Source organism: Strigops habroptila, chromosome 9 (genome assembly GCF_004027225.2).
Source record: "Strigops habroptila isolate Jane chromosome 9, bStrHab1.2.pri, whole genome shotgun sequence".
Lineage (NCBI taxonomy): Eukaryota > Metazoa > Chordata > Aves > Psittaciformes > Psittacidae > Strigops > Strigops habroptila.
This window is the reverse complement of record NC_044285.2, coordinates 42,459,682-42,485,932: the sequence shown is the minus strand read 5'-3', so window position 1 is coordinate 42,485,932 and position 26,251 is coordinate 42,459,682. Positions and strand designations below refer to the sequence as shown.

Sequence of the window (26,251 nt, the reverse complement as noted above, 5' to 3'; positions counted from 1 at the left end):
TGCGCATTTTTCTCATTATGATGCTGCTTCATCTGGTCGGGAAGTTAAAATACAGTGGGAGTAATAAAGCTCACAAAGCCTAGCAGGGCACAGAGGAACACTATCCCACCAAATCCCTCAAAGTCACGGAGCTTGCTGAAGGGGAGATATAGTCCTGAAAACTCCCCAGCTCCCCAGGGTCTCCCATAATAAACTTGATAGTTTTCCCTGCTTTGAGCTGCCTGGGACAGGGGCTGGTGAAGCGGCTCCTGGGGACCCCACATCTCCCCCCTGGGAGCTGCCCTGTGCCCAGAGAGCACCGGCTGCACTGCTGGGGCAGCCCATTCCCAGCTTCCCTGTGTGCCACGAGTGGGATCCGGATCCCACCGCGAGCATCATCCCCCGTGGTGGGGTTAAGCCCCCATCGCCGGTCCCCGATGCTCCACCACGCTCTATTTAGAGCAGGGGAGCTGCGAGAGGCTGAGGCACAAGGGCACCGCGCTGTTCCCAGCCCTATCTTGTTTAGATTTGATTCCATCAACTTGTGGCCTTTTGGCCTTTTTCCAAATTAACTTCTGGGTGACCTCCAGCATGCCCTCTCCCAGCAGCCAGGCCGCAGGGAAACAGCCCATTAAACCTACAAACAAATACAGGACACATTGGTTGATCAAACCAGCTCCAAACACGCCTATTTAAACACCAGGGCTTGCTTTTTCGCAAGCTTCCAGTCTATTTTGTCCTTGGGCATTTGCACCTCTGAGCCTCCTTTCTCTTTTCTGCTTCCTTGCAGCTAAAGCTCTGTGGTTTATGCCTTGTAAAAGGTCTAAGTTTTGTTCTCATCGCCCCGTAAACCCCACGAAGAGCGACACGAGGCTCCTTCACACGGGGCTCACCACAGGACCCGGGTCTTTACACCAAGCACGTGAAGAAAGGCAGCGAGATCCTGCTTGGGGAACAGCTGTAATACTCCAAGAAATTGTGTGTTCCCCTTATTTCCAAGGAAATAAATCAAATGGGGTTTCTCAGGGTCTGTGAAAGCATATTGCCTGGATTCCAATCCCCAAAGGGCTTCTTTTTTTCAAGAGCTTATATGGTAGTTAGATTTCTGGCTAGAGAATATGCAATATGATAAAAACACAGTCCCTATACGGGGCAATAAATTACAGATTGTTTGATGTGGAAACCAAGGAACTGTCAAACTCCAGTAGATCTCAAATATTCTAAATGAGCCCTTAACTCGAGTGTCTGGAAATGTACAATATGTTTCCAGGCCCTTCAATCTTGTAAAGATACATCTCCCCCAGTTAAATTTCCTTTTATGGATTTTATTGTTCATTTTTGGTGGGGTTTTCCCCCCTCCTTTTCTTCCAAAAATGCCCTCTTCCTCCTAGAGATGGCCCTGTGATAAATACCAGCATTTATCTAAGCATAAAATGGGGCTGGAACTGGGCACAGGCTTAAACAGGCAAGGATGGTGTAAAGCATCAGCTGTGATAGTGCCAGAGCCCCACAGCACTGCAGAGAGCACACACAGCCAGCTTGGGGTGGAGAGGGCCAGGAGGGAGGACCAAGGGGGTCACATTGGCTGATTTGGTACCCACAGTCTTTATCCTTGCTGCACCCTCACACCAGCATCACTCAGGTCTGCTCTCCAGAGCCTTTCTTGGAGGAGGAGGATCAATAGGAGGTCACCAGCGTGGGAGGGCACCCACCATGTCTCCCATCTCCATGCATATGTTAAAACCTGAAGCTCATCCCCATCTGACAGGCATCCAAATGTCCCCGTGCTGGGAAGAAATTCGAATGGCCAGAGGAGACAGCTCACCTTGCACACCTTGCACACTGCTTTTTGCCTAGGGATGCTACCAAGTCACAGCAAAACCTGAGCAAGACCTTGTCCTGACACCAAATAACCTTTCAGTTTCAATACAGTTTCATGTGGAGGATGAGTGAAAACCCTTCTAGCTAGAAACAGACCCCATCTACTCTGGGAAATAAAAGTCAGGAACCGATTCCAACTCATTTTCCTGGAGGTGACCCTTGGCCTCCCAGCTGAGATAACAATGCTAATATTTATGGATGGGCTGCTCATGCCTCTGGGCAGACAGCAAAAATAACTTCAATCCAAACTTGGTAGACAGCTAGCAGAAGTTATAGAAGAAATTAAACCAATAATCCTTACTTCCAGCATGGCATGAAAAATAGCACCAGCCACAGTCACACGTTTGGGTGAAACAAAAAAGGTCTGGAGCCTTGATGAGGTGAGGGGGACCCATCCAGAAAGCACTGACTTGGGACAGCACTACTCATCCTTTACTCATTCATTTACTTTAGCTTGATAAGAGGTGCTTGAACCAAACTAATACAATCTGGCACATTTTTACTTCCCTTTCTCTCTGGATTAGGTTTTCTATACTCCTTTCAGTCTCCATGTCCAAATGCACAAACACCATTCTCATTTCAAACTGCAGAAGCTCAGTGAGAATCTGTCATGTATGTGCACACTCACCCAGGTTCAGTTTGAGGAGACATGAACTAACAAGTGAGCAGGATTTCCACACAGAACGTGTTTGCCAGACTCAAGCAAGCTCAAAACCATGGTGTACTGCTAAAAGAACACACACTTTTCATCAGTGTGAGCAGCCAGGAATAAATTGAAGCCAAATCATTGGCAAATTACAGACATTAGCAAAAATCTACAAGTAAAAGCTGTGGAGCTCTACAAAAACCTCACCACCTAGCATGGGTCCTGAGCCTACCCACAGCCACGGAACCCAAGCTGCATCTCCAACACCACACACTGGGAGGAAGTCATCATATGGTCCTAGAGTCACAATTCACTGGTAATCCCATGGGGAATCCAGTTTACAGCTCTGAGCACTACAAACACTTGAAAAAACTCTCTTTTCTCCTAAAGATTCTGGATGTTTGAAAGCCCTTTGGGTTGAGCTTGGTGGACGAGGAGATTCCCACCCCTCCCCAGCCCAGAGTCCCCACTGCTTCCCAGGTCTGAAGCCAACACCTGAAAACCACCACTGTAATTCAGCCAGAGCTGCTGCTCCTTCCACATTTCCTACTCTTCAGTGTTCAAGATGCGTTCCAGATGTGGAGGAGAGCACAAAACTTCGGTGGGCCAAGAAAATAAGTGTGATGCTGAGCTCTGACACCCCAAATCCCAGCTCTGCAGTTACTTTCCCAGTATATAAGCCACTTACCACGGACCACAGACCCTCCACAGGAATAGCTGGGTTCATAACTAATTCTCACAAATGAGTTTCTCCTGATTTTATTCTCAACTCTCGCTCTTTCTCCAACACAACTTTACAAGAGGGTTTGATATTTTTCAGACTCATACATATGCCATTTAAACCAAAAAAACTCACCTGCCCCCCCCCATAACACGTTCTAATCCGATGCTGCACACCGAGGAGGGGAAGCGCTGGAAAAGACCATGACTGAGATGATCATATTCACCCCTTACCACTGTTTTCCTCTGAGCAGCAGCTGACAAAGACACTCTGCTGCTGCAAACAGCTGAGTTCAGCCCGGCAGTGTTTACCCAGGGTCTCTCATTCCACAGATCTCCACTCCTCAGCAGCCTGAACTGTTCAGCAAAGACCTAACTTGACCCAATCTGGCAGCCAGCATTTCACAACCACTTTATGTCAGCAGTTTCAAGTACACTAATAACCATGTTTTGTTCGGTGCGACTTTCTCACTGTGAATGGCAAAATATCATTATCACCTGCAGGTTGAAGCCTGCCCTCTACCCCGTTTAATAGGGAGCTGATGATGCTTTTTCTCCCCCCCCTTTCCCCCCCCATAATAATTATGGGCTGTTGGCAGATGGCACAGCTTGGCACAGGGAGGCACAGCAGGATGCGCTGCCCACATCGGCTCCTGCATGTCGGGGTGCTCCCGAGGACCCCGAATCCCTGGCTGCACCCCGCTCCCAGACAGCGCCTAATGAGGCGTGCCTGTGTCGGAGGGCACGGGGGTTAAACTGGGAATTGCTGTGAAAACAGTCCCTGGCAGTTGTGGAGCAGGAAAGCAGAGGTTAGCAGAAAAGTCGCAAAGCCAGCAACTCGGAGCGAGCAGCGCCCGCAGCCCACCCGGCCGGGAAGCAAAGCTGGGCTTAACCCCGGGAACCCATCGCTGCCCAAAGCCTTGCGCTGGAGCAGCCCTGAACAAGGTCCCCACCAGTAAGAGCTCTCTTGGGAGAGCCTGGGCAGCTCAGCTGTGTTAACAGACAGCATTACCACCCGAGTATTTGCCCTGCGAGATGCCAGTGCTGTGTCCCTGGAAAGCAGAGAGGTCCAAGCTAGCAGCCTGCTGGAAAACATTCCCTCTCTGAGTTACTCCATGACACAGGGAGAAGAGCAGAGCCCAGAGGCAGATCCCAGCTCGGCTGGCCCACAGCAGCTCTCGGCTGGCTCCCTACAAAGAGCTCTGGGAGGGTAACAATTGCAAGCTGAACACTGCACAGAGGTGCCACCTAATCCCTTGGCAGCAGCAAGCCTTGTTCACAGGCTTAACCTGGCCTGGCACAATGGGGAGAGACAAGATGCTGCTTGTCCCAGCAAGGATGCCAGGTCTGAGACGGTGGGAAAGAAGCAGCGGGAAGAGCCTGATGCAGCTCTGCCATATCCCCACTCAACATGACTTGTCCCAGTAGTGACTGGGAGTGGATGCCCAGGGAGATACAGCAAAGAAAGGGGTGACCCTCCCTGCGAGGTACAAGGAATACCAAAGGGGACTCCTCCAACCAGAGGAGACACGGGCACATGCCACACAAACCCTGCCAGTGTGCATGCATCAGGACCTGCCACTGATGGGAGCCTGGTACAGCGCAGGGCTGAGGTGGCACCACTCCATACCCAGCTGCTGAGGATGGAGATGCCCCAGTGCCCTGGGCTGTCTGACCCAGCGTGGGGAAGGCCAAAGTGATTTGGAAACCACCTGCTCTGGAGCCATCCCTGCTGGCACAACAAACCTGGTTGATGTGTTTCAGCTTGTCAATAATCTGGCTGATCACTGGCTCGGGACCTTTCATCTTCACCTCAGGGTTGCCAGGCTGAGCTTTTGCTCCATTCTTTGTGATTTGGGGACTGTACCTGTGAGAGTGAGAACAAAGGAAACCACAATGTCATGGGCTAATATAGAGGAGATGTTTAAAGTTCAGTGCAAACAAAAGAAATCCCAAGATAAGCACCAGCCACTTCCAAAGCAGAGAGCACAAGACAGTTAATAATGACAAAGAAAAGGCAGAAGATTCCCATAAACATTCCTGCTCTGCCTTTGCAAAGTAGCAAGATGATGTACTTGTATCACTTGAGGACAATGAAGTCCTTTCCAGTCCATTAGTAACCAAGGAAGATGTTAAACAGTATACAAGAGGGATAAATATTTTCACATAACTTGCACCCAAGAGTCCTAAAAAAGCTGGCTCAGAAATTCTGGCTTGCTCGTGTTTGTTTAAAATAAATCTTGGCAGACCCAGAGACTCCAGTACAAGAGCTGGAGTGTTGTGCCCACAGCCAAAAACTGAGTGGGATGACCCAGTTAACTCCAGCTAATTAGCATAACATTCCCCCCCCCTTGCAAAGCAATGGCTGGCACTGATGTGTGATTTCAGTAATAAAGAATTAAAGCATCAGAATATAATTAATGCTGTCAACATTGCTAATGGAAAATAGGTGTTGTCAAACAATCCTGATTTCAGCCTTTGATGAGATCCAGCCTTGGGGATCAAAGTAACTGCTTAGGCAGAACATACCTTGACTTTGGTACGGTGCTGGGCTCTGCACAACGTGGTACCTCCATTTACAGGGGTACTGTGCAAGCCAGGAAAGCACCCATAAAGCAGGTAAGGGGCTGGAGGAGAGAGCTCCGATGCAGCTCTCCAGGGCAGCCAAGCCTGTGCGCAGCTTTGTCATCGGCAACCAGGAAAGAAACATAAATTCACTGCTGCAAAATGGATGGAATGGCAAAGTTTATCAGAGCAATGGAAGTGAGGAGGAGAGGAGGGATTGCTGCATGCTTGCCTGTAGAAGAACTTGCTTCTCCACTCGGTATCTGGGTGAATACTGGATCCTGGCTCATGATGCTTAGGACACAAAACAAGCACATCCACACCAACCTCCAACTCAGCTCCAGGAGCAGAGCAAGCGGCTGCCACCACCGACTGCTGCAGCCACAGCAGTGGCGCAGAGCACACCAGTGCCATCTTCAGCTGTGGGCTAATGGTATTCACTGCAGCCCCAACGATGGGCCATGGCACTCTAAAGCACAAAACAAGCCCTCGTCTGCAAGAGCTGACAGCTCAGGCACATGCTGCCAAACCACAGCACAGCCTATGAAAGGGAGATCACCCTGATAACACCAATTCATCTCTGACACCTCATGTCCGTACCCAGCTTCCAGCCCCGGTGACTGCCTCCCTGTCTGACAGCTCCCTGCTCCCCTGCCCACTAATACTTCATCCCTACACTGCTGGGCAAGCTTGGATGGTGACATTCCATTTCATAGAGGCTTTGGAGAGGAAGTGGGAATTAAAGGAAGGGAGGGAGATGGGAGGGATGGTGAGGCCAGCTACGGGAGGATGCTTGCTGAGGAAGAAGAGCAAGAGGCACAGGACATGCAGCCACAATGGCTGCTGGGGCACACTGAGGGTTTGGGGGATACACAGGCCCCACTTAAACTCTGAATTAGGAATGAGACTGACTCAGCTCAGACTGGTTTGTGTTGGAAGGGAGCTTAAAGCTCATCCAGTTCCAACCCCCTGCCACAGGCAGGGACACCTTCCACTAGAGCAGGTTGCTCCAAGCCCCTGTGTCCAACCTGGCATGACAGACGAAGGAGGACGGGAGAAAGGAAGTGTTTGTGCCTCTAACAGAGAGGCACACACCTATACATATTCCTGTTTCCAGACATAAAGAGCTTGTCCAGGTACAGGAAGAGCATTGCTGCAAAGCAGAGACATCACCTTGAGTCTCCCAAGCCCCACGAGCCACTCAGCACCAGGGCAGCTGCCTGCCCAGCGCTCAGGCACAGCGTGCCGACTCCAGCAGCTCTGCTCTCCACCACACACCTCTCCCCACGCTGGGGCCTCCCTGCTAGGACTCAACATTGTCCAAAACACCCACTTGAAACAACATTTAGAATAGCTGCATTACCCTGGGAAGCACAAAGCACAGCTATACCTGCGGCACAGAGCTCCCAGTTCAAAAAGCACATACACATGCTATTAGAGACTTCTTGTAGGCTGACAACGAAGTGACTGGGAGAAGTGGGGCCAGAGAGTGCCAGGCTGGATCGAGCCTGCAGCAGCCCATGCCCACAGAATCACAGAATCACCAGGGTCGGAAGGGCCCTCTGGAGATCATCCAGTCCAACCCCCTGCCAAGGCAGAGCCACCCAGAGCAGGGCACACAGGAACGTGTCCATGGTGGGTTTGGGATGTCTCCAGAGAGGGAGACTCCACAACCCCCCTGGGCAGCCTGTGCCAGCGCTCTGCCACCCTCAACAGAAAGTTCTTCCTCATGTTGAGATGAAACTTGTTGTGTTTTAGTTTATGGCCACTGCTCCTCGTCCTGTCGCTGGGCACCACTGAAAAGAGGCTGGCACCATCCTCCTGGCACCCACCCTTGAGATACTGATCTGCATTGATGGGATCCCCTCTCAGCCTGCTCTTCTCCAGACTAACCAAGCCCAGCTCCCGCAATCTCTCCTCATGAGAGATGCTCCAGACCCCGATGATCCTGGTGGCCTCGGCTGGACGCTCTCCCTGCCCAGGAGAAGCTCTGGCTGCGGGACCACATGCTCAGAGCACCATCTCGTGGGAAGATGCTGCTGCCGCAAGCACAGGCCTGCCCGGCTCTGCAACTGCTCGGGCTTCACTTTCAGCACGGAAATGAGGCGCTGGGAGCAGCGAACCATTAAACCCGCTGCTTGCTTGTCACCGTCCCCTAATGCCACCGTGCCAACCTGATGAACGCATCTGGTAACTGAACATAAACATCCACAAGAAGCATGACTTCAGATGCCAAAGGAATGAACCAGTTCTGGTGCAACTGCAACTTTAACTTAGAACACTGATGGAACTTAAGTACCTTGCTGAAAAGTCTCCTGTGGTTTGAGAGATTAAACTAGCAGGATAAATCTTGCACGGGTTTAGCATAAGCAGAACCAATCCCATTTGGTGCACACCTAAATTAATACAATCTCTCTCCTAAACAGCTCCATAGAAAGAAACTCAATAGCTTGGGTTTGGGTGGGCAAAACCCCTTCTGAAATCCATGCAATAACTCCCAGAGAGGGTTTCTCAGCCTGTGCAGTGTTGTACAGGAGGAGGAACACAGTAGTACACCATAACTGTGTGTCCACAGACTGAAATTGTTCCCCAGGAGGGTGGTGAGGGCCTGAGATCACCCTCCCCAGGGGGACAAGTCCACCAGAGAAACCTGAAAGCATTTGCAGAGGGATCTCTCCCTAAACCAGTGATGCTGGAGCATCAGCCACGGCTTGGACCTTCCCACTGGCCAGGTCCCAGGGTACATACTCAGCCCAAAATGAACCATTTGCATCATTACACAAGTCACGTGAAGCAGCGAGGCAGCGGGCACTGCAAGTGCACATCTCTGAGCATGAAATGCAAGAAGCAGATGGGGAAATGCTGTGTCTGAATAGCCAGAGACATGCTCCTGTGCAGCTTGGGTGCTCCAGGACATGCTGCCTCTGCACGGCCAAGCTGAGGTGTCCTGGTGTGCTCAGGACCAGGGGACACCAGCTCCCCTTGGGCTGTGTCCCCCTCTGCCCCAGGACTGGGTGACATCCATTCAGGCATGTGGGATGCAGCCAACCGAAGGGTTAAAGGCTTTGAAATGCAGCTTCAGTGAGGGATGGGCATTCCTGAAATGCCAGAAAAGCTGGAAAAGGCAGCTGGCACCCCTCCCTGCAGCCCGGGCCAAGCAGCCAGCCCTTAACATGGCAGAGAGCTGCCTCTGCAGCCCCCCCGGAGCTGGAGGATGGGGGGCTCCTAGGGCAGTCCCCATGCAAGCTCCCCTGTGTGCCACCAAGCTGCTGCAGGGCCGGTGGGCTCACAGGTCCCATTGCAATGCAAAGCTGAAGTGTCACCTTCCTCCCAACAGCCACAGTGCACACAAGGAGAAACCTCAGAGCCACCTCGAGCTGCTTTCAACACATGCCCATGAAACAGCCCCTTCCACAGGACACTTGTGCCACTCCACAAACCCATCACATACCTCTGCCAGGGTGCTAATCAGCACTGAACAGCAAATATGCACAGTGGTTCAAGTCCACCCCACGGTCCCAGGGGGTCCCCGCACCAAAGGGGTATCAGTGGTGCAACATGAGCATGGTCTGGCTTCCACTTCATAAGCAAAGCCCAAAATACTTTCCTCTTTGACGTGTCCTGACGTCAGGCAGCAGCATCTCCCTGCCTGGGCTCCCCGGGTATGGGCTCTTGCTGGGGACGTGGTATTTTCCACAGACAAATGTCACGTTGTAAAATGTGCTGATGAGCAGCCCTGGCTAAAAATGGCTTTAAAAGACAACCACCTGATGAAAACACTAATGATCCTCTGTGGGGATAGCACAACTACAGAGCCTTCCTGCTCCTTCTCACCCATAAATGCCAAAGTATGCAGCCAAATGAAGGGATTTTCTCCTCCTTTCCTCCCACAAATGTCTCCTGTGAATGTTTGGTTGTTCCAGTCCAAATGCAGCTCTCTCCAGGCTTTCATTTCAGAGCAAGGAAGACAAGATGACAAATGCTATTTAAATATATGGCAATGAATGTAAAATGTGTGTTCATCCTACTTGGCCATGCTAGGCTCAGAGATGAGTTATTGCAATGCCTGACGTGTGATTTAGAGAAAGTAATCCTGCAAGTCAAACAGAAAGAATTACACCTTTTAGAAGCAGGAAAGTAAGTTTGTCATTCAAATAACAATTAATTTATGCTTGCCTTCCAGTTGCAAAGTATTTACTCAAATGCAGCTCTACAGTTTAAACAGTGCAGTATCCCCTGCAGGCTCTTCCTCTGCTATCTCTGCTCACTGAATGATACTTGTTTGAGGGAGTGGATGGGGGACAAACAACACAGACTGCTACAAGACAGGACTGCAATACAAGAGAAGAGGTTACATTGCACAGGATTTAATAACTGAGGATGAGAGAACAGAATTTGCAGCACCTGCAATCCCCCAAAGCCACCCTGAATTTCAAGACAACACTTATTACAGGCCATGCAGGCTGGTGACACCGAGTCCTCACCACACGGGAGAAATAAAGAGATGTAAAAGGGGAGACAGGAAAGAAAAGTTTCTCCTATCCACTCCCGGCACAAACCCAGGTCTTATCTCCAGCCAGTTTCATGGGTCTGTGAAGGTGGGTGCAGTGGTGATGCCAATATTTTACTCTCTGGCCTTTTGGTTTAGTGGGACAACCTTAGTGTCACATCAGTGGTTCAAGCAGCAGGAGCTAAAGGGCTGGAAGAGCTGCTTCTGACCCACTCATCCTGCCCCACAGACAGGGGTGATTCCATAAGCCTCCAAGAAGAGCTGAGAACTTCTGTTCCTAACCTGCAACATGCGCTGGGTTGCTTGCTCGCAGTGGGTGCTTGCAGGCAATTTACACCACATGAAGCAGCAGCTCTGAGCAAGCTGCTTCAAAAGCAACCAGGAAGATCCAACGCTCTCAGTGGGGAACATTCTCACCTAAAGAAAAAGGAGCTCTTTGCTGCTGGATTTCCAAACAGCAACACCTCACAGCCTGGTCTCACCATCACGAGAGCCCTGTGAGGTCCTGCTGCATCAGCTGCCTGCCAAAGGGAGGTGCTGCCTCTTCCCAGCCACCCCACGCCACGCAGCTACAAAGTGTGCTGCAGATGTTGGCTTGGTTACAAAGGTGAAGAGTCTCAGGTAATCACCTGGTTCTGGGAGCTGGGACTTGAAGAAGGAGAAGCAAAAACTGTAATCTTCATAGCAAAACAATGGGAGTTTGTAGGACAAAAGGAGAGCCTGAAGTCTCCCCTTATTCAACTTCAGGTGAGTAAAGCTCAAGACAAATAGATGATGGAAAAAGTGGCCAAACCTGAGACCAAAAGTAGGATTAATAGATGAAGATTCATGATCTTCCTTTCTGAAATACTCTGGAAACAATTCTGGCCACTCAATAACCCACTGAATTTGCCCCTACCCTTTCATTCCAGCTTACATTTGCTACAGAGCTGTGCTTTATGTGCTCGGAAAGTTACACAGCCTCGCTCTTTGGGGACACCCTTGTATCAGATATTTTGCAGCACTGCCAGAAATAACCAAACCCTTCATGAACTAAAGGGTTATTGCTGGCACGGAATTGCCTTTGTTCCGTTTACAGAACCTCATTTTTCTCTTTTGCTTCCAATTGTGCTTTCATTGTTAATGATTTGTATGACTAAAACACATCCCAGTACACTGGCAACAGCAGGGAAACCTGATGCTTCTAACTCAAAGAGGAGAATCTGGCAAGCTGCTAAAAATATATTGATTTGGATGCGGTATAAAGCAAAGGAGTTATGCTGGTGATTCAGAGTAATGGACAAGTTTGTCTCGAGTAATTTGGAAATGGCAGTATCTAAAGTAAAGCTTAATGTGCTTACAAGTTTTGCAGTGGGCAAATGTTGCTGTCATTCTGTTCCGAACAGCTTGAAAGGAATATTCTCATGTAAGCAGATTATTAAAGTCTCAGAATCTAGATTTTAAGAGGCTTTTAGTATTAAATGCTGCAAAACCCTGATACTATATAAAGGCTCAAATCACCTTTGAGATTCAGATGCCTAACTCCCACAGAAACTGAGTTCAGTTATCTCAATACATGCTTGGCTTAAGTCGTAGTCTTTAAACGAGCTAATTTTCAGTCAGAACTTCAGTGATAAGAATCACCCTCTGGTTTTTCTCTACATAAGGATAAGAGAGGCTGGAGAACATCTTCTCAGCATTCAACACCACCAGCATGAGGGCAGGCTGGAGGATGGGGCATGAAGACAAACAGAGGTAAGGAAGAACATGATGGCAACCCTCTCTTGGGCAGGTTTAAGCTGTTGCACATGCTACACATCCAGCCCTCTGCTGTCTCAGGGAAGTGCCTGTGAATTGATTAAAGCCCAGGAAAGCAGAAGGACGTGCACAGGGATGCACAGAGGGAGAGCCAGCAGCTCTGGCCCCCAGCTACCACAAACACCCAAGCACTGTGACCCCTCAAGCAGCTCTTCACTCGCGGTGGAGTGTTCCATGTGTGGCCTTTGCTGTGAACCTTTGTGGCATCCCATAAGAGCAGAGTATGTTTTTGCACACTTTGAAAAGTGTGAAAAGCAGTCATGTGTTGCCTTTTCTTTTTTCTTCCCACTTTGGCTTATGTTCTTCAACCACACAACAATAACACAGCAAAAGACACAAGCACTGCTCTGCATGACGAGGAAAATAAACCTTCCTTGTACAGTTGCCACTGTTTGCAAGCTGCTATTTCAAGGGACCGCATCCCAAACCCACAGAAGGGATGGTGATCAAACTATTAACCCACAGATCAAACCTCAATGAGGAGGATGAACTCTTGCCATCAGATGGTCCAACCAGCCAGCTGCATTGCTCTGGAGTCCCGGATGAACATGTTCCATCAGGGCAGAGCGAGTTCAGGGTGAGGAGGAAACGGAGGATGGGTCAAGGCTCAAACTGGGAAATGAGACCCAGTGAAAGGCTGATAACAAAGCACTGGAATACACAGGACAGAGTAAACACTGACTCAGAGAAACCACACGAGGAGGAGCACAGGGTGCAGAAGCGACTGTTTGTGTCAGACAGCAGGATACACACTGTCAGTATTATCTTGCACTTGAGTGCATTGACAAAGGGCTGTGAAGTTGCTATTCCAGGCTTGATTTAACACGTTATAGGAAAAGGGCTTAGAATAACTATCAAATTTTATTGTGACAGAGGGGTCAGGATACAGCTAAACCAGTAGAACCCCTCTCTAACTTAATTTACACCCAGATACAGCATTAAAGATGTGAGAGATGAATAGCCAAACCCTCCAGGAGCACCACCAAAGCCCAGACATGCCCATACGGATGCTTATGCCGAGCTCACTGACATAGCAATGCCCAAGCAGTTTTATCCATCATCTGAGCAGCACCAGACATGGAAACATGTGGAAACACAGCATCCACCCTTTGCCCTCCGCTGGTCTCCACCCGATGCTGCAAGGCTTCCCAGCAGCTTCCTAATCTATCCCCAGGGTGGGCACCTCATATTGCTATGAGAATCATTAAGGTGTCTCCCTTGAGTCTCAGCTGCCACCCCACAGGGACATGGGTGGTCTTAGATCTGCTGATGGATGTCCCAGAAACTCAAAGGGGTCTCAGGCTGCACGTGGTGCCCACGCTCAGGCAACTCAATCCTGTCCCAAGGTGAAACGATGCAGCTACAGCAACCATGCAGGGCAGGTCAAGCGCAAGGCACGAGTGTTTCCTCCAGTCCAGCCTTTCAGCCAGGAAGAGCCGATGTGCAAAAGCCAACATCCAACAAAGCACGAGGGAAACATTAAGATACAAAGTGTATTTCACATGCACAAAACCTAGAAAATCAGACCCTTCTTTCTGGCAGTCCTTCCACGTGTGGAACAACCACCAGGTCTGAAATTAAAGCTGGATATTCAAAACCCACCCAGTTTCTTGCAGGAGGTGGCACGATGGAGTTCTCTGACCAACAAGTGCACATCGGAATTGCTGTAGCCACGCCAGAAACACTCCAGCAGGATGCACATTCTCAGAGCAGCTTGTGACAGAGCTCCTCCACAGTGAGCAGCTGCTTGGCTCCCTCTTGGGGAGAACACTGACATCAAGAAGCTGGTGGTTACCGTTACCTTACACGATCCTGCTCTCCGGGAATACTCCAGACTCTCTGAGAGAGGTGCCTCGCTGGGAAGCACAAACACGTGAAGCAGGCAGGTTTGGCTCCACGTGGAGCAATGCAACTGGCTCCAGAGACCATTTTAACTACCTGTTTGCTTCTCTTTGAAATGTTCTGCAATTGGGTTCTGGGAGGGGAGCTCCAAGCCCCTGTGTCCAACCTGGCCTTGAACACTGCCAGGGATGGGGCAGCCACAGCTTCTCTGGGCACCCTGTGCCAGCGCCTCAGCACCCTCACAGGGAAGAGCTTCTGCCTCAGAGCTCATCTCAATCTCTCCTCTGGCAGGTTAAAGCCATTCCCCTTGGCCTGTCCCTACAGGCCCTTGTCCAAAGCCCCTCTCCAGGTTTCCTGGAGCCCCTTTAGGCACTGGAGCTGCTCTAAGGTCTCCCCTTCAGGAGCCTTCTCTTCTCCAGGCTGCCCCAGCCCAGCTCTCTCAGCCTGGCTCCAGAGCAGAGCTGCTCCAGCCCTCAGTTTAATCCTCAACTTAACAGCCAGGGCCTGAAATCTTGTGTCCCTTCACGCACACACACTCCATCCTCTTCCTGCCTTTCCCCTCCACGCACTGCGGCACCTACGTGACCTGCTGCACTGTGCCACCACCACCGCTGTACTGCAATGGGGACCTCGGGTGGCATCTTAGCCTGTGATTGTCCACTGGCATTCTCTGCCAAAAGCTGTGGGTATATGTCATCTAAAGCCATGTTTAACCTGCAAGTAACTCTGAACCTATCTTTGTAGGAAGGTCTGGACTCGGCACCTTGCCATTGCTGCCGCTTCACCCAGTCGTGGTGCCAGCAGGACCTGGACCAGGCACTGGTCGTGGCCCCAGTGAACTGTCCTAACCAAAGGCCTCACCCTCCATCCTCCCCTGCAGTGTCCATAGCACTGCTTAAGAAGTTGTAATTAACAATCAGTGAGACAATATTGAAATAATCTTGTTTTTTCCAACTGAACGTCTCTCTTGGGAATAGAAACTCCAGATTTCCCAGGAATGAGTACAGATAGAGGACACAGTTTTCCTTAGGCAAAGTGAGTGAATTATATCAAATGTGTGATCTTCGATGCTTGTGCAATTTTGTTTCAAACTATAGTTTGATGCTTTTCTAGTCCCTTTGGTGTTCCAGGTCAGTACTGCACGCACAGGCTAATTACCACCTCAGGGTATTGAGCAATTAGGCATTATTAATATCTCAACATTGCACCACTTCCTGATTTTATTGCTATTCCTTCCCTTCTGCAAACTGCTTAATAGCAAAAGATGCTCTGCAAAAACTAGGGTGATTAGAGCAGATTTATGTATCATTCTAAAAAAACATTTCCAAGTCCTATTCCCACATTCTTTAACATTCCCAAGGGGCACTTTTTGCAAGAAGAACCTTCATTTCTATTAACACTTCCTTCCCCTTTGTGCTATGAATGCTGTGTTTGCCTGTCTCCATTAACATCACAGTTACCACCAGGACATCGTCAGAACACGAGCTGGACCCTGGTCCTCCACAGAGGACAGCCAGGGCTTGGCTGCAGGAAGAAGCAAGAACAACAGTGGCACCACCAGAGCTCAGTGGTCCTGACCTCCTCTAGCACAGAGCCATGGCCAAGGAAAACCCCAATGAGGTGATCTTCCTTGTCAAAATCGACAAGGTGGTCTTCACTGTCACTCCCTGGATGGGGCAGGGGATGCTCCTGCATGGAGCCAGGTTGGAGACATCCCCATCCCAATGCAGTCCATGGTGGCATCACGACCCCTCCCACTGCTCTCCTCTCTGTGGGTCACTGCTACCAACCCACCCCAATGAAACCCAGCCACTGCTGCAGGGCTTCAGAGCAGAGTGCAGGAAACTCAGTGGAGGGCAGCACAGAACCACTTCTCCTCTCCGTGCACACTGCACATCCATCTGAGCTGCAGCACGGGGGGGCACCAGCTCTGCAAAGGGGTTTTTAAGGGGAGGAGCAGTGTCCTGGTCACAGACCACTCCTGTGCCTGGTTAATGAAAGACAAGCAGGGCAGGGGAAGGAGATGGGATTCACCTTTCCACGACTTCTTGGCCATTCCAGCAAAGAGTGTCGTTCTGAACAGCAGAGCTGTGGCTGCAGATGTACTCTGGCAAGCTGCTGTAGAAACTGCTGTGGGACTTCAGCTTCGTGATGAGCTCCCTGGAAGAAAGAGAGAAAAATGGTGCTCAGTTAAAAGAGGACAAGCATCTGGTTGGTGCATTGTAACCAGTGAGGGTAATCACACAAACACAACATGAAGCAGTGGGTGCAAACAAGCCATGAAGCATTGGTCTTATTTCTGACTTCAAGCAGCATTTTGCATTGTCCCCTGATGTCATTCAGCCAAGGGCTGAATCCATGTTTCTTAGGGCAAAACTGGCTGTGACAGGAGGCAGCAGAACCTCAGCCCAACCACGCAGCACACCAGAGCCAGATACACTCTCTGTGCTCTCACTGCACCTCAGGAAAGGTGCTGCTGGCTCAGACCATGGGGTGCAGCTGAGCAGCAAGTGCCCAGGCTGCCAGCAGCCCTCTCTGCTTTGCAGAAAGCAATGGAGGCCCTTCAGGAAGGGACAGCCTTGTCACTGTGCCTGCCTGACATCAGCCATTCAACATCCCTGCAAGGGCACGTGGCATTTCTGGTGGCAGAGCAGAGATGCCCAGCACAGACCTGTACAGATGGGTCACGCTGGGTTTCATGCTGCACCATCAAAGGACCTCTGTCCCTGGCAGGTCCCTTTCAGTGCAGAGATGCCAGGACACAGGCTGACCCCAGGGACTCCCACAGCCACCAGGAAGGGGACAGGGGCTGCAGGGGTGGGATGTGCCCGTTCTCCAGCCCTGCTCAGTCCTCTCAGAGGCACTCGGTAGCTGTCACTGGGAAATACTCACAGATTTAACTAGGTAAATGGCAGAAAAAGATGATCATACAAATAGCAGGGACTGGAGGGAGTAAGACTTGGCCTCACAGCTTCCTGGCTTGGGTTCAGCACCTTTTCCCCTTTGGCAAGAGCTTATTTCTTGGCCTGCTTCCTCTCTGGGGATGATGACAGGGAGCAACGCCTCTTGCTGGGAGCACTGTCGGGGGCATCCCCTTGAGCGGTGGGACTCCATGTCCTGCCAGCTGTGGGAAGCTGCTGTCAGGCAGAGCAAGCTTGGGCAGGCTGGGACCAAGAGGAGGTGTCCAGCTCCCTCCATCCCTCCTCGCCCCTCTTTGCTGCGGGATTCCGTGGGGTTCCCTCTCCATGCAGACGAGGCCCCCGACTGCCAGCTGGTGGCAGGCGAAACAAGGAGAAGCAGCCCAGGAAAGGCAGCCGGTGCCGCTCTGCTCTGCCTTTCTGCTCAGAGCAGCCTGTGGGATGAGCCAAGGCACCTCCAGAGGGTGGGGGCTCAGCCCACAGCCCCCCTGCACGAACCAGAGGGGTGCTCCAGACATTGCCCTCCTGCATGAACCACTCCCCGCAGCCATCTCCTGCACTGGGGCTTATGGTGGTCCAACCAATATCATTTTGAAAGCCTCTAGTTATGCCAAACCCTGAATAGCACAAGTGTTAACACTGCCCATCACACCCAGCTCTTTACACCCTAGGCACTGCCTTGCTCCCTGTCCCACAGACCCCAGCAACACTGGGGAGAACTCCCCTGGGAGCAGAGCTCGCCACAGGGCAGGGAGGGGAAGGAAAGGGAGAAACTCCTCTGGAACTGCAAGTTTGAGCTCACAGAATTCACTGCAGCAAATTTCACTGGGCTTCACAGTTCTCACAAGACATCTCTGCAGAGCCCGGGCTGTGTAACCCTCCGACGTGTTGAGACAACAGAGGAATGCAAGCCCTGGTGCTGTATCTCATGGGAAGTGTAGCAAGAATGTGGCCCTGTTACTCTTTAAAGAGAAATCCATCCAACTCAGTCTATCCCCAGCTCCAAAACTTGCCAAGCTTGCCTGGTTCTCTTCCACAGGGGTTTTTCTTGTGCTCAACCAGCAGTAAAGGCACCGCGTGTTTCTGGGTGTGCTTTCAGATCCAGGGGGGAGATGCTTCTCCCTGACACACCAACATCAGCTCACTGAACTACAGCTTCTGTTTGCAGAGGGCAGGGGCACAGGGTGCAGCACCAGCAGCGGAGGCACCTGCTTCACTCTGGAGACATGCAGGAAAAGGCTGCTAGCATTCCTGAACTACCGTATCAGGCTGCACAAAGAAGTGAAACGAGTCCTCCTCACCTACACCCACAGTGTTACACACAACATTTCAGCCTAGAGTGACTCTTTCCACCTATAACTACACCTAAGAGCGTTTCTGGCACTGAAGTGCCCAAGAAACCCACACAAGGCATTTGGTGTATGAAGCTGGGCGCAGAAAAGCAGGAGGCAGGTTTACAGGTTAAAACCAAACCAGACACACTGGGTGAGAAAACACACGGAGACACCTCGCTGCACTTCAGAGGCAGCCACAGAGCAGCGCTGGTGTTCAGAGCCAACACCACCCGCAGGGTTATGGAAAAGGGAAATAAGGAGCTCTTCCATCTGCTTCCACAGGGCCATGCTGCCTGGTGAGGGCTCTGCAGCCCATGCAGGCACCGTGCTCAGCCCCAGCACTCACCTCCTCCTGCTTGACAGAGTTTCTTCTTGCTCGATGCGAGTCACCTTCAGGACTTTGTTGTCAACAAACAGGTCTCCGGGGTATTGAGCTGCTCGGTACTGCCTCTGCTGAGCGTGGCCACACAACCGGCTGAGCTGGAACACACAGACACAGCAGCATGAGCAAGTGCTGGGAGCAGACACACTGCAGGAACATGCAGCCGGCACACGAGCTGCTCTGTTGTCCCATCATCCCCATCCCTCCCAGCTCACACAAGCACCTGAAGGCAAACTGCTGCCCTAAGGATGCAACCTCACTCATGTACATCATGTGGGAGGGAAGGCAGGAAACTTCAGGCAAGATTTTTGGGCATCAAAGCGCCCCTGTGGCTACCAAAACCCATAGTAGTACATTACTACATGTGAGATGACTCCAAACCCAGGTAGGATTAAAATGCAGACTTCTGGGTTGCAGGCATGACCAGCAAACCTCCCTGTGTCAGATTAAACCCACGCTGGCAGCTGGGAGCTCGAGGTGTTCCCTGATCCTCCCTTGCTGAAAGCCACAGCATCTCAAGACTCTGCTCCACCTCTCTAGGCAGGCTTCTAGGTAACACTGAAGGTAAATCCTTAGACCTCGGTTCTGCATCTTGAGTGGCTCCCAGGGACAAGCATCATACACATCATCACTAATGAAAAACCATCAGGGCCTAAAATACAGCAAACAGTGTGGCCACAGCAGAGTCATAGCACGGGAGGTCTTGATTAACAGGGCTGTGCTAATGACACAAATTAGCTCATTAGCATAGAGACGATGGTGATAGTGATGCAGTGGTGAGGGAAGCCATCCAAAACACCTCATTACAGCTCTCCCGCATGGCCGCTGGCCTGAGGCTCAGCCAGCAGCACCGTGGCTGCCCCTGCAGTCCCCGCACGTGGATTTGCAGCAGTTTCCTTCTCTGGGAGACCACCGAGGGACAACTGTCCCCCTCGAGGCACTGCTGCTGCTGAGACTCCCCTTTTGAACCACCCTGAGCTGTTCTGCAGGACTCATCGTGCTGGGTTCTGATTGCCAGGACCACAGACACCGCAGCTAACACCAACCCCTCTTTCCTTGAGCCTCATCCCATAGCCGTGTCCAGGCTTGGGACAACCACGTACCCATAAAATGCCTGTTCCTTGCAGCACCACTTTTATCTTCACCCCACACTGAACCAGGACAGCGAGCTAAACTCCAGTTGGCTGCATACTGGAGGCTAAAATCACACTCGCTGCCCAAAGCTACAAGCATCTGATGTGTAAAGAGAAGAGATTAATTCTGTTCTATTACATCCTGCATTTGAGTGGGCAAATGAATTAGTAATGTCACCTTTCGTTATCAAGAGCACCACAGTTTGTTTGCTCAAGCTGCTGTACAACAAAGAGTAAAACAGAAACCTCCTGGGAGCTGGGCACTGCCACTTCTGGTCCACAGTGTGGTGGGAAGAGATGCTGCCACCAGGCCCTTCTGCCCCTGCAGCTCCCTTGGCCAAAGCAGCTCCTGCAGCTGCCCGGGGAGCAGTTTCTGCAGCATCTTACCTGTTGTTGTCTCCACTGCCCTCCCTCGGCTGTGTTTCCACTCCACCTTGCCAAACCAAGTCTTGCAGAAGGAGGTATCAGCCCTACTGCCCTCCCCATGTGGCAGGCTTACAAAACAGAGGAAGGCATGAGAAAAATGCTACATTTTGGGCTGTTTTCTTTGCCTTTTGGGTTTTCCTATCATCCCTCGTTCCCAGGTAGTCCCCTGATGCAGGCAGCCAGGACTAGGAGGAAATCACAGGACAGCAGGAGAGCTGGACAAGGGCATTCGGGATACCCAAGACCCCACCGCTGCAGAATGGGTCTGCACGTCCCATGCTCTGTGCTGCCTGGTGCCACCAGCGCTGTAGTGGGCAGATCAGCAGGAGAGCATGAGGATGCACAGGGGTCTGTGGACCTTCCCCCTCCAAGGTGCCCACGGAGAGGTCACAGATGAGACCTGCCATGAAACCACCCTGGGGAGACACAAGGTACACAGAGCTCCAGGACAGCGAGCACAGAAGCAGCGATGCCACAAGAGCAGCATCGCTGCAGCCACGCTCTGCATGGGCATGGAAAGAGGAGGAGAGGTGGGAAAAGGTCAGGTAGTTTAACCTGCCATTTGTGATGACTCCCTTTGGTTCTCCCCAGATCTGTGAAAAGCCCCCCCCTTCCCTTTCCCAAAGCCTGCCTTTCAGCTGGTGAAGCCTACTGAACCCCAAAAGAAGAGGATCAAGGATGCTGAGATGCACTGAATGGGTTTGGAGCTGACTTGTCTCCAGAAGGAATCACAGCCCCACTCTCCCAGCTCCAGCGAGGAGTGATGCAGCTCAGCCGCATCCTCACAGCCCTGCGTGGTCTCTGGGTACCACAGGCTGCTGCAAGGGGTGAAACCACAAACAGGATGAAGTTATTGTCCCTGACATGGGACAGCAGATGAAACCTTCATGGAGAGAAGGTGGAAAGTTTGAGCAGTGCATCCAACTTTTCACTTATTTATCTGTTCAAGGACCAAGTATTCAGGAACAAAACCCAACCCCACAGCCCATCTTGCAAAGTCACGGTGAAAATGATTGTCACATTTTAGTCAAACAACCACCCGGCTGCGATATGAACTTTAACTAAAGTGAGAGAAGGCAGCAGTAGCAGATTGTGGCTCATTTGCAGGGCCGGCGTGGCGTGTGCTCTGTGGGGAGAGAAGGATTTCACAAACCATCTGCCAAAGTCTGCCGGGCCACAAGCGGTCCGAGGACAACAGCTCGGAAACCCTGCCTCAGTCTTTCCCCCTTTCTGAGTCCCTGCTGCAACACACGAACCCGGTTTTTCAGTCTCCTCCTGTTTTAAAGCAAGCTCTAAATTTTACAAAGTCCACAAAAATGCCACTGTGGGGCAGTCAGAGAAGGAATGACACAAGCCTCAGACCTTGGGAGGGAAAAGGTGTGATGCTGCTGTGGTTTAACCCTAGCTGGCAACTAAGTACCACACAGCCACTCGCTCTACCTGCCCCTTCATGGGATGGGGAGAATTGGAAAGAGATAAAACCCAGGGCTGAGGTAATAATAATGTAATGACTGAAATAATTTAAAATATAACAACAATAACAGTAATGAAAAGGGAAAGAACAAAAAGACAGAGAGGAATAAACCCCCCAAAACCAAGTGATACACAGTACAATTGCTCAGCACCAGCTGACTGATACCCAGCCCGACCTGAGCAGCAATTGGCACCTCCCAGCCAACTTCCTCCAGTTTCTATACTGGTATGGAACATCCCTTTGGCTAGTCCTGGGTGTGCTCCCTCCCAACTTCTTGTGCCCCTCCTCGCCAGCAGAGCATGGGAAAACAAGAAGCCCTTGATGAGGGTAAGTGCTACTGAGCAACAACTAAACCATCAGTGTGCTATCAGCATTATTCCCAGACTAAAGCCCAAACACAGCACTGCACCAGCTACTAGGGAGAGAATTAACTCTCTTCCAGCCAAAACCAGGACAGATGCTTCAGCTCTCCAGGAATCACTTGCTTTGGCAGGAGCAGCAGAGCAAGGGCAGGCAGATCCCAGCAAGGCAGTGAGTGTGCCTGCACGAGTGGGAGCGAAAGGAAGGTGGTGGATCTAATCATGTGGACTAAAGCAGTATTGAGCCACAGTGGTTGCCTCAGTACAGTGCTACTGTACTGAGTTCCTACTAAACAGGAGTTGACTCAGTGAACTCGGTTACTACTAAACAGTAGTAACGTGGTTGCCTCCTGCCATAGAAGTATAAATGTGAACTTCTAAGCGAACCCACAGAATGGCACCACTGGCTCCTCTCCTCGGGCTCCACACACTGTCAGTGGAATCCTAAATAGACCCGAGTCCTTATCTACAGCGTACTCGGTGCAAGAGTCTCTTATTTCATGTCACACACACAGTCCCAGAACCTGCTGAAGTATGAAACATCAGGCCACGGAAAGAGGAATAAATCAATCAAACAGCAGCAAGGTTTTAGGCAACAGGGATTGGGCTTTTGTTTGGTTTTAAGAGAATCTGCCACTCACCGAAAAACCGCCGCGAGGGGACACAAGCAAAACCCTCCCAAAGCCCTGAGCTACAAACACCAACACTGTAACAGCCGAAGCACAATTTCCCTGCCCCAGCTCATTAACAAACCGCTAATTAGCCAATTTCATCAGCCTCCTCCTTGCAAGCACGACCCAGGCCACAAGGGGAACGTTTTGCCTCCTGCCAACCACTCCAGTTCTTTATTCCAGCCGCAAGGAAAGCCCATTCCCACAGGTCAGCGTTGCTCCTCGGGGATCCAGCAGCTCCCCGGCCCACTGGTGGTCAACAATCCCTATGTCCGATGGGGAAGCAGCTGGTTCCTGATGCCCTCGGGAGCTGCAGGCCATGGAGTGGCTCCGCTTTAGTGGGAACATTGATTTGAGAGGAGCAGGGGGATGACACTAATGGAGTAGCACTATCAGCCTGCTTTAATGCTTCCCCATTAATTTAAAGTAAGAGGTGCCAGAGGACTGCAGGGAGCTTGTTTGTGACCGCATGGAAATGACACAGCATGAGCAGCAGGGACCAGATCAGCCACCGTGGGCTGCTTCCTGCTGGGTCAGCTCCACGGGTAAAGCACAACACTGGTCCATGTGGGTGCCTGCAAGCCAACAAACTGGACCACAGGGCTGGGGTTAAACTATAAGGCCAGGTTGGACACAGGGGCTTGGAGCAACCTGCTCTAGTGGAAGCTGTCCCTGCCCGTGGCAGGGGTTGGAACTGGATGAGCTTTAAGGTCCCAACACAAACCAGTCTGGGATTCTAAATTACATCAGAAAGATAGTAGTGACCGCAGCACCGGCTTCTGTGCAAAGCATCACAGCCTTAGGGCAGCTGACCGAGGGCAAAACCCTCCTGGGCACCCCCAGCCCAGCTAAAGCAGGGTGGGATCATTCCCAGCACTGGAGCCACCAGTTGAACCCACTCCATTGCCCAGGCACGGGGCAAAAACCTCTCACCTTGCACATCAGCAAGCAAATCCAGGGGGAGAAAGACTGGAGAGCAGCACAAGTGTGCTCCTCAGCACCAATCTGAGCATCGCTTTGAAGAGTAAGAGAGTTTTAAAGGTAATTTTCCTGAAGATTTACAAAAACAGCCAATCAACTTCCCCTTGGAAGAGAAGAGAGTGCATTAGACACTGTTGAATTCCTGCTGCTGACACTTCTCATCCAGCCCTCAGCTCTGCTCTGCTTTAACAGAGAGCTTGCTTTATCAGACCTTTGCTTAAACTTTACATGGAGTTTCCATTTGTCTCCTCTGTGCACTCTGCTGCTGATAGATTCATTCTCCAGGAAGACACAGTATTTCTTTCCCCTCAAGGGGATAGACTCATTTTTGAAGATTTCCTCCTGTAATCTTCTCTGCTCTCTGGAGTTCCCAGATGTCATTTTACACCTATTCCCGAGTTTCCTTTGGGAGAAGCTGCACATGAAAGTGAAAAGCGATTAACTCTTCTAATTGATTTGAACACAGCCTCTGAAAGGTGATTTGCTACAATATGCACAGAAGAGACCTCAAGAAAACCTGCTGCCTTCAACTGGTGCCCGCTAAACTCTGAGCATCATTCCGCAACGGAGGCCAGTTTGACTGAAAGGCTCAGGAATGCAGCTGCCTGCATTGGTGCTTCTTCCCCAATTCTTGTACCAACCTACTCTGCCACACATCATGCATATTATTAGCATTATAAAGAACACATTTGCACCCCGTTTATCTTCAAAGTAACCATAAAAGTGAACTTACAGTCTATTACTGCTATAGAAACCCGCTTAATTAAATTCTAAAGGGCTTAAACCAAAACTATACATTGAGATGATGTGGGATAGAACATAAACTTTTTAATAGTAGTAACCAAGCACATTTACCATCTCTACAGGTGTAATAAAAATGCTAATCTATGCTAATGTTTAGACTGTGGTTAATGTTTTGTCGTGTTAATTTCCCCACGGCTTTTATTAGGGATTTAAATCTGCCACAGTGGCCCAGGGATGGCATCGCCTTCCACAGCGTCACGCCACGCTCCGCAGCCAGGGCTGATGAACGGAGGCGAAGCAGCTCTTAGCTGGGACAAACATTCCTATTATGTGCTTGTAACCATTATATACATTTTGGCAGGAAGATGGCAAAGAGACAATTCCCCGCTCCCTCACTCTTCTCACAGCAGAAAATATGATTATGGGCATAAAAATGCATTTACAAGCCTTTATCTTCGGAAGCGCGTCATTATTAACTAAGCGATGATTGTGCCGGTTCCAGGCACTCGAGCAGAAGGAGCAAACTGAGCATGGTGACACAGATGTCTTCTACACACATTTCACTGAAATTCCTCATTAATGGAGTACTAAGTGTTATTAATCAGCTCTACAGGATTCCAGTCTCCATTATTCAGACATCACCTTGCCAGGATTACATAGGAGACAACATCCTCAGTCACTCGCTGAGGCGGAACAGCAGGAAGCATGGGAAGTGACCTCCTCCTCTCCGTGCCCAGGAGAAGAGCCTTTAATAATGCATCACCTTTAAATAATGCAATGCTATAACATGTAAAATGCACACAAACACTAATGCTTAAAATAACAGAGTGCCTGTCACACCAGCGCCCGCGGTGATGCCCCACACGTGCTGCCAAAACACGCTCCACATGCTCAGGGACCCCTGCAGCGGCCACACCAGGTTATGCTGAAGGCCATCGCCACCAGGTCTTCAATCTCCTCCAGGTCACAAAGGCATTAAGGAAGCATTTTTAGAAGGAAATATAACTTCATTTTTATAGCCCATCCTTCATGTAGAGCAGCACAAGACACTGCAGCAACACAGCAGGAACACAGGGCCCAGGAAGGACCGATGGGTGCCCCCTCCCTGGCCTCATTTCTTGTCTGCAAAGACAGCTCTGACCACTGACACAGAAAAACAAGAGAGGCCTCAAGACTTGGTGGAAGAGGGACTTTTTACAAGGTCTTATAGTGACAGGACAAGGGGGAATGGCTTTAAGTTGAAAGAGGGGAGATTTAGATTAGACATTACAAAGTTCTTCCCTGTGAGGATGCTGAGGCGCTGGCACAGGGTGCCCAGAGAAGCTGTGGCTGCCCCATCCCTGGCAGTGTTCAAGGCCAGGTTGGACACAGGGGCTTGGAGCAACCTGCTCTAGTGGAAGGTGTCCCTGCCCGTGGCAGGGGGTTGGAACTGGATGGGCCTTACATCCCTTCCAACCCAAAGCACTCTATAACATGATTCTATGAAGAGGAGCCCTGGCAGACCCCAGCTGCTGACCAAGGCACTCGCCATGCCCCAGTGTGACCCAAGGGCTACCTGGTGCTGGTTCCTCAGGCCAAGGAGCAGGATGTGTTCCCCCTCAGCCACATATATTGATGTGACACCAGGGCTGGTGGGCCTGATGCACTGTGTGGTTACGTGGCTGTTCTACCCAATGCCCGCATCAGGGCATGGGTGCAGCCGCTCAGAGGAGCAGTGGGGACAGCAAAGGAGTGTTGAAGGCTTTCAAGCCCTGGTGCTGACTGCTGAAGCTGGGTGATCCCCATCTGTACTTCCCCCTATTACTGGGTTCAAATAGCTTAAATGAGACTGCAGTTCCATTGCTGCTCTCCTTAGGACATGCCACCCTGTCCCCATGAGGACCTGCTGC

At 50.8% G+C, this 26,251-nt stretch overlaps 1 protein-coding gene across 1 annotated transcript in view; it reads right to left on the bottom strand.

The window, feature by feature from the left end:
• Positions 1 to 26,251, bottom strand: part of GPC3 (glypican 3) — a 145,091-nt gene that overhangs the window by 43,445 nt on the left and 75,395 nt on the right. Inside the window, exons 4-6 of the mRNA XM_030498225.1 lie at positions 18,539 to 18,672; positions 15,975 to 16,100; positions 4,973 to 5,093 (exon numbers count right to left, since the gene is read on the bottom strand). Of these exons, the coding sequence (XP_030354085.1) occupies positions 4,973 to 5,093; positions 15,975 to 16,100; positions 18,539 to 18,672 (381 nt within the window). The remainder of the gene's footprint in view (positions 1 to 4,972; positions 5,094 to 15,974; positions 16,101 to 18,538; positions 18,673 to 26,251) is intronic.